The sequence below is a fragment of the Asterias amurensis genome, chromosome 11, assembly GCF_032118995.1.
Source record: "Asterias amurensis chromosome 11, ASM3211899v1".
In the NCBI taxonomy this organism is placed as follows: Eukaryota; Metazoa; Echinodermata; class Asteroidea; order Forcipulatida; family Asteriidae; genus Asterias; species Asterias amurensis.
This window is the reverse complement of record NC_092658.1, coordinates 21,928,967-21,944,833: the sequence shown is the minus strand read 5'-3', so window position 1 is coordinate 21,944,833 and position 15,867 is coordinate 21,928,967. Positions and strand designations below refer to the sequence as shown.

Genomic DNA, 15,867 nt, shown 5'->3' with positions numbered 1-15,867 from the left:
CACAAACCGCAACCCATCACACTGTTTGTGAATGAGGAAGTCACCTCATGTGCATTATGGATGCTTATTGGTCACACAAACACTACAGTAATTGGTTAACTAGAATGAAATGGGCGGGAATTAGCTAAATAAGCACACATAAAAGAACAGTCATGCGCAGTAGTGTCGTGGCTGAGCGGTTTTAAAAAGCACCGAATTCAAACTCTGGTGTTTCTGATCAGCAGAGTGTGGGTTGAACCCCTAGCCGTGACACTTGTGTCCTTAAGCAAGACACTTACAGTGTAGCCATTGCTTCGTCCTTTGGATGGGACATACATGTAAAGCTGTTGGTCCCATGTGTTATGTAACGCATGTAAAAGAACCCAGTGCACTTATCGTAAAGCCAAGAGGTTCGCCCCAGTTTTTTTTGGCCACAGCACCTTGTAAAACCATTACATGTTGCTAAGGATTAGGTCTTATATCTCAAGCTTCGTCCCACTCCTTGCAGTAATAATACCTAGTGCTTTGTATCCTTTGGCAAAAGGCGCATTATTAATACAGTTATTATTATTATTATTATTTCATTTTATCACAGCATGCAAAAGAAAGATGTCATATTCCTTTGTGCCGGTAACTCCTCGAGTCGGGCTACGTCCCGTAGCCTTAGATCTCAAGAGTCTTTCTCAGGATCCTCGCTGTTCCCAAAAGCGCTGCCTTCTGTAACAGATCTACCCTCACATTTGTCCCTATTTCATCTAGATGTTTCCCCAGTGCTTTGGGAATGGTGCCAAGTGCTCCAACCACCACGGGGACTACTTTTACCTTTACCTGCCAAATCTTACGAAGTTCCCTAGCCAGGTCCTGGTACTTCTCGATCTTTTCCATCTCCTTCGAAGCTACCCTTATATCACCTGGCACAGCTATGTCAATGAGATGACACATCTTCTTCGTCTTATCTAATAGCACAACATCCGGACGCCTATGTGGTATAACATGATCGGTCTGAATGTTAAAGTCCCAAAGGATCTTGACCTGGTCGGTCTCTACAACTTTTTCCGGAACATGTTTGTACCATTTCGCGAGCACTTTGACACCATACTTCTTACACAGATCCCAGTGAATCACCTTGGCCAGCTTGTCATGTCTTCCTTTGTACTCCGTTAGGGCTATCTTGCTGCATTCGCTAACAATCTGAAATACAGTCTCCTCTGCTTTATTGCACATTCTACACATAGGAGAGACGTTTGCTTTCTCTATCCTTGCCTTCATTACATTTGTCCTTAGAGACTGGTCTTGCGCCGCAGTAATCAAGCCCTCTGTTTCCTTCTTTAGTTCTCCACTCTTTAACCAATTCCATGACTTGCTGCTGGCCACTTCCTCAGTACACCTCAAGAACCGGCCATGAAGTGGTTTGTTCCTCCAATCTTTATGTCTTTCCTCCTTCCTTTCCCTCTTGTATTCCTTCGGCCCAACTTCGTCTGCCCTCGTGTACCTTTGTCCAACTTTCAACAGGCTCTCCTCGGTCCTTCTGACATGACAATGCAAGCTTCTGCGCTCGATGTTAACACTGTCCGCCACGCTAAACAAACCCCTTCCGCCCTCTGACCTCGGAAGATAGAGTCTACTAACATTTGACCGCGGGTGTAGCATGCCATTATTATTATTGTTATTGTTATTGTTATTGTTATTGTTATTGTTATTGTTATTGTTATTGTTATTGTTATTGTTATTGTTATTGTTATTGTTATTGTTATTGTTATTGTTATTGTTATTGTTATTGTTATTGTTATTGTTATTGTTATTGTTATTGTTATTGTTATTGTTATTGTTATTGTTATTGTTATTGTTATTGTTATTGTTATTGTTATTGTTATTGTTATTGTTATTGTTATTGTTATTGTTATTGTTATTGTTATTGTTATTGTTATTGTTTTGTTATTGTTATTGTTATTGTTATTGTTATTGTTATTGTTATTGTTATTGTTATTGTTATTGTTATTGTTATTGTTATTGTTATTGTTATTGTTATTGTTATTAATATTAGACACTTAAAAGTACACTTTATGTGTTTGTAACTAAAAGGCCAGGTTTTCACACCATAATAATAATAACAATAACAATAACAATAACAATAACAGTAATAGCAGCAGCAGCAGCAGCAGCAGCAGCAACAACAATAATAATACTTGTAATGCACACGTATCCACCCTGCTGGGTGTTCAAGGCGCAGTAAAAACCAAAAACTAACAAAGAAAAACAGACACAACAAAATTAGTCCTTGAAAACCTGTGACATAAGATAAGATAAGAAGAGATTTGAATGTTGTGGTAAAAAGACAAGATCTAAGATTAAGTGGTAGAGAGTTCCAGATGCGTGGCGCAGCTGAAGAAAAAGACCTGTCACCCCATGAGTGTCAAGACTTTGGTTCAATGAGGAGAAGCATGGAACTTGATTGAAGATTTCTTGATGGAGTGTAAACTTGAAGAAGTTCAGAAATATAGTGGGTAGCCTTGCCATTAATTGCTTTGTGGACAATGAGCATCAGCTTGAAGATGATTCGTTGAGAGATAGGACGCCAGTGAAGTTGTTTCAGAATGGGGGTGATGGAACAGGATTTCTTAAGACAGTGTCACAAATTCACAATGCGGGCAGCAGTATTTTGGAGGCATTGAAGACGGGAAATCTGGTTGTTAGGAAGACTGTAGAGAAGAGCATTGCCATTGTCAAGGCGAGAAGTAACAAATGCATGAATGACCTTTTCAGTGGCACTTTTGTCCAAGTACTTACGAATCTTACCAATATTCCTGATGTGGTGTGATGACAGACGAATGCTGTTGTTGATGTGTGGTTGAAGTGTCATCGATGAATCAAAAATAACCTCTAAGTTCTGAGCTTGCAGCGAGGGAGCTATCCAAGCATCACCATTACAACTGGTCTGTAGTTTTTTTAAATCTCCATGTCCAGGTTTGGCTTTTTGATGAGCGGTCTGATGTAGGAAAGTTTAAGGCTATCGGGGAAACAACCGAACTGAGAGATTCGTTTACAAGATTAGTGATGTAGGGTACAAATATATCAATGTTTTGCTTCAGGATTTTGAAGGAGATTTCATAATAACCCTTTTTATCTCAGCAACAGTGGCAGGCTCAAACACAGATAGTCTACACTCTGGTTGAAGATGTGGCAATGTCTGTGGCACGTTGTAAGGGACTGATGAAAATGTTGAGCGGATGTCTGAAATCTTGGTGACAAAGAATTTCTGGAACTCATTTGCTAAGTCCTGATCATTGTAAGTGGATGGAAGGACAGGGGTTTTGGGTTTGAGCAACAACTTACCTATTATCTCGAAGAGCTTCTTTTGATCTCCTGAGGAATCTTGTACTTGAGATGAATAATGGGTAATCTTTGCCTGGTTGATCAAATTCCTGACTACTTTACATTGGTTGCGATATTCTTGTTGTTGTATTTCCAGTTTACCATTTAGCCGCCATTTCCGCTTCAGTTGACGACAGATCTTTCTTGCTGTACGAATGTCATCATTAAACCAGGAGACTTCAGTTCGGACCTTGACTGATCTTGTTTTCCAAGGCGCGTGCTTATCCAAGATGTCACTGACAGTACTCTCATATTGGCTGAGAGAGGAATCCAAGCAGTCGTGATCAACTTATAGCTTTGCCAAATGAGTTTCTATGTCGCGGAAAACTTCAGGAGAATTCACATGGGTAGACAGTACACCTGTCAGATGTATACCTCGATTTAACTTTCTTGTTGAAGTATTGAAATTTGTCATCGTAAGATGTCAAAGTTTTAGACCTCAAATATAAACTGCGATATTAGTGAATATCGCGATATTGTTTTGACGATACATCGAGGGATAATAAAAGCAATTTCGCCCAAGCTTATTGCATACAATGTATTGGGCTTGGTAACACGCGTTTCTTTGGTAGCATGCGTTACAATTTTTGGAGGCTCATTGTGAAGTGGTGGTTAAAGACACTGGACACTATTAGTAGTTTTCCAAGACCAGTCTTCTCACTTGGTGTATCTCAACATATGCATAAAATAACAAACCTGTGGAAATGTGAGCTCCATTGGTCGTCAAAGTTGCGAGATAACTATGAAAGAAAAAACACCCTTGTCACATGAAGTTGTGTGCTTTCAGATGCTTGATTTCGAGACCTCAAATTCTAAATCTGAGGTCTCAAAATCAAATTCGTGGAAAATTACTTCTTTCTTGAAAACTACGTCACTTCAGAGGGAACCGTTTCTCACAATGTTTTATACTATCAAACTCTCCCCATTACATGTTAAAAAGTAAGGTTTTATGCTAACAATTATTTTGAGTAATTACCAATAGTGTCCACTGCCTTTAAGACTTGATCACTTTTATCTAAGTTTAAAATTACTGTTTTTACATGAGCCCTTGTTAGTAGGAGGAAAATTATAAGTTGCGGCAATTGAAACCAGGTTATTTTAGTAATTATTACAAATGTGTATTTTGGACACGCGTTACGCTCTCTGAGAGTAACTCGAACCATTGGCACTTACTGCCCATACTTGTTCTCATTTATATTCTTAAAGGAACACGTTGCCTTGGATCGGTCGAGTTGGTCATGTAACTGTTTGTTATAAAATGCATATGACTAGAAAGATGTTGTAAAAGTAGAATACAATGATCCACACAAACATGCCTCGAATGTGCACGGTTTTCCTTTTACCTCGTCGACTAACACGGTCGGCCATTTATGGGAGTCAAATTTTTGACTCCCATAAATGGCCGACCGTATTAGTTCGCACAGTAAAAGGAAAACCACACAATTTCGAGGCAAACTTGTGTGAATCATTGTATTCTACTTTTAAAACATCTTTCCAACCATATGCATTTTATAAAAAAACGGTTACAAACGCTTTTTATAGACCAAACTGTCCAATCCCAGGCAACGTGTTCCTTTAAAGAAAAATGACTAAAAATAGGTCAAATTTATTTATTTATTTTATTTTAAATCTTTAGACATACACAATAGTTGCAAGTTGTACAGGGGCTGTCAAGGCTAAAACAAAAGTATAAAACTGTCATCAAAAGATGTGTAAAACCAGACCCCTGCCAACGATAAAAATATAATTATACAATATAAAAAGGTGATTGCACTGAAACATTTAAGAAAATCACACAATAGAAATCATTAAAACACAACAAAATCAGACTATTGAAAACAAAAAACTACACCCACAACAAAACACCGCAGCGATAAGAGGAAGGGACAACAATTGAAAATAATAAAAAACATAGAATGGACTAAAAAAAACCAGAAAAAATAAAATTGGCACAGAGTGCACCCTCACAGATTCATGCCAACCCACTGGGCCCGAGGACAATGATAGCAGAGAGCCTCCCCAAACACCACCCAAAAAGCACAAAGACCCCTTAGACAATTAAAACCACTAGCACTTTTAACATACTAAAAATTCCCCCCTCAGCTTCATTCGAAAGGACTTGTACCCCTCCAAAATCAAAACATTCCTGGTATCCAAAGTGAGCTCTGAGAACATTTTAGGAAAGCGAACAATGGTAGAAAATTTATAAGCATCCGTCCTAGGTTTTAGGTGATGAAAAGTGAGCAATTCTGTGTGACGGGAGTTAACTTTAGACAGATTAGTTAAGTCATTCATAGAACTATACCGAGTGGACATCAACAGTTTTACAATAAAGCAAATGTTTAAAAAAATTCTTCTGTCAGACAGCAACATAAGACCCAGAGTCTTCAGTCTTTCTTGATAAGGCTGTTCCATATATGCTTGCCAAAGTATCATCCTGCTGGCTCTGCGCTGTACCGATTTGATTGAATTGATGTGTTTTTTACGGTGAACCCACCAGACGGGTGAGCAGTAGTCTAAGATTGGCTGCACAAGAGTCTTGAACAAATGGAGCGATACGCACGAAGGACAGTTGCCAGAGATGAGGCGAATCAAACCAATCAGTCTATTACATTTTGAAGTAACAGCCTGCACTTGTAGATCCCAAGATAAGTTACTCTGGAATATACAGCCTAGAAGCTTGATGGAGTCCACACATTCCAGGGGGGAGTTTCCAAGATTGTATTCTGGTTTGCTCATACGTCGCCAAGTCAACCGTATCGATTTGCACTTGTCAGCATTTAAGCGCAAACAGTTCAATTTAGCCCAGTTAACTATAGTGTTTAGGTCCTTCTGAAGTAGAGAATCCGGCGCGTCAGTTGTAACATTTTTGAACAAAAATGTGTCATCTGCGTACTGTACAAGGTTTGAAGAAAGTTGAAGCTGAAGATCGTTCGCGTACAAAACAAAGAGCAGGGGGCCAAGTACAGAGCCCTGTGGCACTCCTGAACCGACCGGTAGCCAGTCTGAAGTAAAGCCTTTGTAGACAACTCGTTGCAGGCGGTTTGTTACAAACGACTCAATCCAGTCAAGAGCAGCACCCTTTATGTTGTAGCAAAGTTGGAGTTTCTTAACAAGAATATTGTGGCTTATAGTGTCAAACGCACGACTGAAATCTAAGGAGATTACATCCACTGCAGGTACCCGTGCGTCCAAAGATTGAAGCCATCGAGAACTAGCTGACACCAATGCTGTAGAACAAGACCTCCCAGGAATGAACCCATGTTGCTGGTCAGCTACAAGTCCGTTGATTTGACAGTGGTCGAGAATTTGACGACACAAGATTTTTTCTAAAAGCTTGCAGATTATTGGAGTCAAAGAAACGGGTCTGTAATTGATCAAATTGATCAAATCATAAAAAATATTACTTTTTTCCATCACTATTGGAAAGGTATTTTTTCCCCACAGTTTTAAAACACTACCCAAACAGAATTTAATAAATTCCCCCTGGCTCTTGGACCTGTTTGGAATGATAGAATAAAGATAAAAATTAAATTCTGGAAGCAATTTCATTTTGTTTAGAAAATTCCACTTTAGTCATTTGCCCCTATACAAAAGCAAACATCAGCCTGATTTGACACCTTCCTGATACATATATTTGTGTAGTTGGTTACCTACATGTCCCAATAAACTCCTGTGGTGCCTTTAAAGCCATTGGATCCTTTCTGTAAACAGTATTGTCCAAGGCCAACACTTCGTGTATCACAGCATATAAAATCACAAACCTGTGAAAATTTAGGCTCAATCAGTCATCAGAGTCTGGAGAAAATAACAGGAAAAACACACCCTTGTATCCACACGTTTCACCGTGTCAGTGACATGTGTTTAATAATATTAATAATAATATTTCAAGAGAAGTCTTTCACCACTACCTTCTGTAAACCCTGTAAGTCATTTGTAAATCTGTGAACTTTTTATTTTTTGTACTGAAAGGGTCCTATGGCTTTAAAGGGGCACTCTGTTCCAGTACTATTTTACTCCTACCTGTTCTGTCTACTGGCCAACTTAAATGATCACTTCCAAGCCAGGCTCATCTTTAATTCAAACTCTCTTCAAGCTCTATCTAGGTTGCCTAGAAGCAGGCTTTATTAGTGTCACCACTTTTTGCTCGCAGCTGACATATAACTATAATATGGTGTATAGGATTTGAGGCTTTGCATGGTGAGGTATCAATATATACTTGGTTTGCGGTAACACCATGTGTGTATCTACTTGCCAGGTAGAGTTAAAGTCACCTGGAAGTGGTATATTTTCAAAATAAAGCTTTTGTCACTAATATATGTGTTTTGATGAGTGGAATGTGAATAAACAGTTAACTAAGGTTTTAAAAAATCAGTTCTTATGTCAGTATGTTATTTACAAATTTAAGAGTAGACCCCGACCCGAGAGGGCGCTGTTCGTGACGTCAATCGAGGCAGACGTTGCCTGTAATGCGTAGAGTAAACACAATTGCAAAGTACATGTACGGACCAAGTCGTGAGTTTGTACGTTTCAAAAAAAAATGTTTTTGTTTTTTTCCGGCAATGCTGACCAGGTGTATTGCTGCTGAATGCAGAAAAACACTTTTTGAAATGTACCAATTCACAACTTGGACGTACATGTACTTTGCACGTGTGTTTACTATACGCATTGCAGGCACAAAAGGGGTAGGCGGAGTCAGCCCCCAAACAACTTTATATATTTTTTAAACATATAAATCGTGACAAACAATTACTAAAAAAATTGTTTTATTGTTCGTAAGCATATACTCTTATGTTTGAAAGAAAAAAAATTCTATTTCCAGGTGACTTTAAGCAAGCTAGTCACAACGTTGAGACCAAACCCAAGAACTGACTCCGGGGTAGTACAGTTAATTACAATCATATAAGCTAAAGTAGTAGTCCCAGCCAATGTTCTATACCATCCGTCCAAGTAATAGTTAATAAGCAGGACAGTTCTTTTCGGAACTGAGAACTCTCCCAAACACCCGAACAATCTACTCCGCAGTAGTAGAAGTAAGCAAGACAGTTCTCTAAGAACGAACTCTACCTGGCAAGTACACACATGGTGTTACCGCAAACCAAATATATATAATATGTTGATTAAGATTTCAAAATTATGACAAATGATTTTGCAAACAAGGCACAGTTTTTACAGCGCAACAACAATCAAATTTATTTACAACAATTTCAAAATAACCAATCTTGAGTGATACAGGATATAGTAAAGTAATTTACCAACTTTTCTTCAATTCAAACACTGGCTTGAAATATTTGTCAATACACTCCAATTACTTTTTTGTATCGTTTTGACTTCAATTTGAATCTCAAAGCAGCCGTTAAATTTACTTACTGAAAAAAATATTCAAAGCAAATTTTCCATCAAAGTAACTCTTCACTTTAAGTGTTTGTTCACTTAAACTCTTCTTCGCTTAAAATTCAGTTAAATTTGCAATTCACTGAACTAGCAATCAAAATTACAACAATTTAGTGATTCTATCTACAAAATGGCTTCTTCAACTCGTCTTCATTTCAAATTCAGTTCAAATTGCACTGATAATAGATGCAATGTTTATAAACTTTCCTCTATATTGTGGAGGTTTCTCTCATCGTCAAATCAGGCTTCTTGCTTCAGGTACACTTCCGTACGGTGCCAAGAAAAAGGTTGTCACTGAGACTGCCCGGTCACATCAAATGGGTTGCCACTTTAAGTATCTCTATCACGCACCCGATAAGCACATGTTTTTCTGCGCAATCTTACAATCGCGCAAAATAAATCTGTCAAGAAAATAACGTGAGGCATTTACTGACCTTCAGGAATCCATCGGACAGCTGCAAATGAAAAACCAAAATGTCTTTCAGATGATTTACCACAGAAATACTTCCTTCCGAACGCTAGATTTTGGATATTAAATAAACTTCTGTTTAAGTACGCTTGATGTGGATCAATTTGTTGCGATCGTCACTTAAAATTTGTCAAACATTACGTTCGAAACTGTTGTTTATGACATTAACAAATATAAATTGATGCTTGACATACATGTAGTTTTTATTTTTGATAGATTTTAGGTATGAGGGGCTGCAATAATCAGAAAAATTGCAGTAGTGCTGTGCCAGAATTTTTTCTTATGACAGACAATATTTGCTTTGTTTTCTGTCAATTTTGTGCCCTCCTCTGTCAGGCTTATATTTTCTGTGTTTGGTGTTTTGTTGATTTTTTGCAAATTTTATTTGAAAGTACACATCTTTTGGGCCTGATCATAGTAAACAATGAATGTTCCTTGTAATTTACTTTTGCTATTTTTTTAATAAGGGAATCAATGTGTGGTGAAGAGGATTTCAACTAGTGGTTTAATCCCAACGAGGCCTGGTTCTTGATATATTTACCGAGTCAAAAACATCATCACTTTTTGGTCAAAAAGTAAAATAAATGCACAAAAAAAATACAACTGTTAAATGATTTCTTTCAACACAACACCCCTCCAGCTATGAAATGGGAAAGCCCTCCGCCGCCCTCGGGTAAACAACTCCTTATAAGGGAATGCTGTGCGCGTCGCGCGTATCACGTGATGTGGCACAACTGTTTCAGTCGTTGCTCTCGACCAATAGGAATGAAGAAACTGTCTCATAAGAACAGGTGGTCAATTCCACGGTAGTGGAAGGACGTTTTGACTCATTAAACAACATTTAAATCGTGGATATCTTTAACAGTTTAATTAGTTTCATCAAGCAAATGTCACAGTTTCTTTTATTAATGACTGCCTTCAAAATGGCCTCCTCTTTTTGGCTGAAAAACTTTTATTTATAAAATATGAATATTAATAAGGTCGGTAACGGAAGGACGCTAATGGTGGAATACATCGGTGTATGGGTAAAAACCAAAAAATTAATAAACTGTTAAAGATATCCACGATTTAAATGTTGTTAAGTGAGTCAAAACGTCCTTCCGTTACCGTGGAATTTTCCAGGTGCAAGGTCGCGTGTCACGCCCATGAATTAACACTATTTACCGGTCATAAACAAAGGTTTATACACACCCACGTGACACGCTCTCCACCAATAGGAATAGCGAAACTGTACAAGTTATTTATGAATTGACTATTAACCATAGGTTTCACTGCTTGAGACTCTACTTTTTTTAAATGACCACTGCAAGATGGAAAGTAACTGAACTATCCTTACATAAACACCCCAACATGACGCGCTCTCTACCAATAGGAATAGCTAAACTGTCTGATGTATTTATGAACATGTGCCTGTAGTCAAAACTCTTGGTGTAACATTTGACAAATGCATTCTCACATCTTATCAAACCTGTCTCCCATATTGCCATGTATCACTTGTACAATATGAGTATTAAAGGAACACGTTGCCTTGGATCGGTCGAGTTGGTCTTTGAAAAGCGTTTGTAACCGTTTTTTTATAAAATGCATATGGGTAGAAAGATGTTGTAAAAGTAGAATACAATGATCCACACAAACATGCCTCGAAATTGCGTGGTTTTCCTTTTACCTTGTCGACTAACACGTCGGCCATTTATGGGGGTCAAAATTTTGACTCCCATAAATGGCCGACCATGTTAGTTCGCACAGTAGAAGGAAAACCACGCAATTTCGAGGCAAACTTGTGTGGATCATTGTATTCTACTTTTAAAACATCTTTCCAACCATATGCATTTTATAAAAAACGGTTACAAACGCTTTTGTTTTGACCAACTCGTCCGATCCAAGGCAACGTGTTCCTTTAAAGATTAAGAGGTTAATAGGTCGTCGTAATACAGAGCAGATAATTCATATGTGTTGTTATAGTCACATCCCGGATTGATTATTGCAATGCTATCCTAGCTGGTGTCCCTGCCACCACTCTTGCCCCCTTACAGCGAGTTCAGAACTCAGCTGCGAGGCTACTTACCAAGTACATGTACCAACAAGTATTGAGCATATCACCCCAGTTCTAATGCAGTTACATTGGCTTCCTGTCAGGTTTCGGATTATTTGTAAGGTGTGTTTGTTAATTTTTAAATGCTTAAATGGTCTTTGCCCTATGTATCTGTTTGATCTTGTTGCTACTAGGCCTGTAGTGTAGATCTACTCGTTCTGCAAGTGATGTTACTTAGTTGATCCGCCCCAGAGCGAAGCTGGTTTCTGCAGGTGATAGGATGTTCTCTGTAATTGGCCCTGAACTGTGGAACCTGAGCTTCCTAAGCAACTTAGGGAAGCCAGTAATGTTGATACCTTCAAGGCTGGCTTAAAGACAAACCTATTCATTTTTTAAACCCCTCAAGAACAAGTAATTCCAGCTTTTTAACAAGTGTTTATTCTCACTGTTTTTAGAAATTATTGATTGTGGTATATTATTTTTACTGTATTTTCTCTAAAAAGGTTTCATAACTGTATGGACTTTAATGGGTTTTCTTTTTAATTGTTCAGCACCCAGGAACCAGTTTCATGGATGGGCGCTATGGTAATTGCCATTATTAATATTATTATTATATTATTAATTACTACGCTTGATTGGCTGGCACTCATAGGATTCGACTCCACCTAAGTAAACCAGGGGTGTTTGCTCTAGCTAAATTAGACAAAAGATGCACACATTATTGGGAAACTCAATAGTGATTTGTGACAATCAGAACCCAAAGTTTGTTGATGATATCCCAAAATTCATTGGCAAAGCTATGTACAACATCATTCAAATTGTTTACAAGTTGGTTCTTCTATCAGCCTTTGAACAGCATGTTGTTTCCATGACAATCTCCATCAGTAGACACAGGTTTGGAAGCTCACTCTGCTCACTGAGTATGCCTGGTGTTAGGTTTGGAAGCTCACTCTGCTCACTGAGTATGCCTGGTGTTAGGTTTGGAAGCTCACTCTGCTCACTGAGTATGCCTGGTGTTAGGTTTGGAAGCTCACTCTGCTCACTGAGTATGCCTGGTGTTAGGTTTGGAAGCTCACTCTGCTCACTGAGTATGCCTGGTGTTAGGTTTGGAAGCTCACTCTGCTCACTGAGTATGCCTGGTGTTAGGTTTGGAAGCTCACTCTGCTCACTGAGTATGCCTGGTGTTAGGTTTTGAAGCTCACTCTGCTCACTGAGTATGCCTGGTGCAGACCTACCAAGTCTCATGCATTAAGCGTGAGACTCACGCATTTGGGCTCTGTCTCACGCTCACACGCACAGCAACCATTTTCTCTCGCATTGGGGCCAGACCGGGGAAAAAAAAAAATTAACGCCAATGCATTGCCAAATCGTGCTCGTGTGTACAAAAAACGCAATTTTACAAAAGTTGCACAATCTTCAGATTGCATGCAGTTTATCAGAACCATCAACTTGAGCTGCCAGACAAACAGAGCGCAAATTTGCAGATTGGGCACGCTTTTGCTCTCCCAGCAGGTTCAGCTTAAATTCGGCAGAGCGCAAAACGCTTATTGCGCACAAGTTTTTCCCGATTCGCTTTGCAAATTCGTTCAATGCGCTCCAGTAGCGAAGACACTACAGGCAGAAGTAGTGAGCTGAAGATTTTGGACATCATTTTTAGTCAATTTTTTTATATTGTTTTGGGGGAAATAATTTGACACAATTGTACCTCCACACTAACCAGCAACATCTCCTGTGTACCTCATGTGAGTTTTAATTATTCTGAAGAGGTTTTTGATGCATTTTGGAAAACTTTTTTGTCCACAATTAAATTTCTGCAATTTTTTTTTGAGGGGGGAGGTGGTGAGCTTTGACAATTAATCTCACGCATAGCTGGCCTCTGGACTTGGCATCTCTGCTGGTGTTAGGTTTGGAAGCTCACTCTGCTCACTGAGTATGCCTGGTGTTAGGTTTGGAAGCTCACTCTGCTCACTGAGTATGCCTGGTGTTAGGTTTGGAAGCTCACTCTGCTCACTGAGTATGCCTGGTGTTAGGTTTGGAAGCTCACTCTGCTCACTGAGTATGCCTGGTGTTAGGTTTGGAAGCTCACTCTGCTCACTGAGTGTGCCTGGTGTTAGGTTTGGAAGCTCACTCTGCTCACTGAGTATGCCTGGTGTTAGGTTTGGAAGCTCACTCTGCTCACTGAGTATGCCTGGAGTTAGGTTTGGAAGCTCACTCTGCTCACTGAGTATGCCTGGTGTTAGGTTTGGAAGCTCACTCTGCTCACTGAGTATGCCTGGTGTTAGGTTTGGAAGCTCACTCTGCTCACTGAGTGTGCCTGGTGTTAGGTTTGGAAGCTCACTCTGCTCACTGAGTATGCCTGGTGTTAGGTTTGGAAGCTCACTCTGCTCACTGAGTATGCCTGGTGTTGTGATTGCAGTACCTCTACCAAATACACCTCCACAAGTGGCCGGGTTGTGGGTTTGAATTCTATTGATTTGTATGCCTGCAGATTTGTGTTTTTTACTAGTTATTTTGTCTTTTTCTTTCAGGATGGAAGGGTAGCCATAAGCAAAGTTGCAAATCTTCTTCTTTGTATATATGCTAAACATGAAGTTGGATTTGGTCTTCTAAAAGCCAAGGTAAAACAAACTTTTGGTCCATAAAATGTCAATATCACAATTTAATATAATCAATATTATAATATAAAACAAAATCCTGAAACCTGCAGATTAACAAACAATGTATCAAGTTAGATATTTTAAGCCATTATTTAAGCCTTTATTTAAGCCATCCATATTGTTTTGATTTTAGCATCTCTAAATTGGATAATGGAAACAAATTTGTGGCATTATGGAGCCGTTTTGTGAAAAAGGTATCTTTCCGGATTTCATTAATTTCTTAGAAACCAAGCAGTTCTAATAGAACTTAAAATCTATATCATTTTAGCAGACTGCAACAGACTCTTTACAGCCCCCCCCCCCCCCCGCCACATACTTGTATATTGCCATGCGTTGTTCAAGATAGTGTTATCTCCAATTTTAGATTTTTAAATTGATGGTCATTATGATTCGTTGCTTGAAATGCAGTTAAATTAAAGACAAAGTACCAGCCATTATATGTGTGTCAACTGCTACTATTAGTAATGGGCGGAAATCCATCTAAGGCCAATTCTTTGTAACTGCGCATGTTGTTGTCTCTTTTGTTCCTAATAAGGATACAGCGACATGAAGGACTTTATAATTTACACCCAAAAACCCAAGAATAACTAAAAGTTTAACTAACTCACATTTACCGCATCTTTGACCTCTTAAGCCTCCTGCAGCAACCTTCATCTATTGCAGCAATGCACTGTTTCTCCAAAATATATCGTATGTCTCCGTGGCAACTGACGCGAAAACACTGATAGCTTTCTTTACAAAGTTCATGCGGCTGCTGTCCAGTTGGAATTACCCTTTACTCTCAGGCAATTTGAAGAAGCCATTTCTTCCTCCGTAAACAGTTGATGGACAAGCAGCAGTGCCGGGTTGGGGATGGAGGAGCTAGTCTTACTCAAAGCGTAAACCTTTGTTGCCGACGTATTATAGTTATTTTCTGGTAGGTGATGCAATTCTTTCTGAGGTATCTCCTCATGGTCTTCTTGGCCTCTCATCATGGTTATCGCTTAACATGGTGCTGCTCTGCTCTGCTCTGCTATACAGATGTTCAGTAATTGTCTCAGCATTCTCTGCTCGCCAAGACAAATCTCACGTGTGCGCTCTGCATACATGGAAGGTGCACACCTGCAAGAATTCTGATATTCAAAGAAACCAATAAGCAATAATAAACAAAGTAGGCCTACAAGTGCTGAATTTCTACAGACATGCTTCTAAATACAATAACAAATTTATAATTAAAAAAAAGGGAAAAAATTAAGAAAATGATTTGGACATGAATATTTTTGTTCTTTACTTTGGTATTGCATTATAAAACCAGGAAATGGGCACAATTCTCAGCTAACTTGCAACTATTACTTGCTTTAGTCACTGGACAACAGGGCTGGTCGGTGGATCCAAAATTATACTCAAATCATAGAGATATCTGTAAATTTGTCTTACTGTTTGGTGTGGGTTTTTTTCAATCTTGCTAAATTCATGTTAAATTTGTCAAAGTCAAATGTTCTCCGTGTAACCACTACTTGGTTTTTTTACATGTCCACAATGTCGAAGGTGTTATTGACGCGTGTTGCTGTGGGCTCGTCATTCTTATGTTGCTGCTCCTACATTTGGAATATACATGATGATGTAGAAACGTTAAATAAGGAGCATTAATAACAGTACAAAACCAATATCTGAGAAGACAAAAGCATTAAACAAGAAAAACATGTCACCATTTCAAAAGATTCCTCCGATAAAATAAAATAAATTAAAAAAACTTTTGAATTAAAAAACAAAACAATTGTCGACAACTTTTTGAAACAGGAGGGAAATACATATTCCTCAAATTTATCTAAGACAGCCAAATGGACATCATTCAAGCTACCAAGTAAAAAATGACAATTCATTGGTGGAAAACAGATAAGAAAGCTGAATTTTACTTACATTTCCCGATGAAGCATCTTACATGTTGCCATCGGAGTCCTCAAGCTGTTGGCTGGCAACATCAA

General features: G+C 38.7%; 1 protein-coding gene across 2 annotated transcripts in view; it reads left to right on the top strand.

Moving 5' to 3' along the window:
- The window catches only part of LOC139944555 (ragulator complex protein LAMTOR2-like), a 40,213-nt gene that overhangs the window by 20,103 nt on the left and 4,243 nt on the right, over positions 1-15,867 (top strand). Inside the window, exons 3-4 of one of the 2 annotated variants that reach the window (XM_071941603.1) lie at positions 13,775-13,864; positions 14,725-14,819. In XM_071941603.1, coding sequence (XP_071797704.1) covers positions 13,775-13,864; positions 14,725-14,819 — 185 coding nt within the window. The remainder of the gene's footprint in view (positions 1-13,774; positions 13,865-14,724; positions 14,820-15,867) is intronic. The other variant, XM_071941604.1, reaches the window with a different exon arrangement.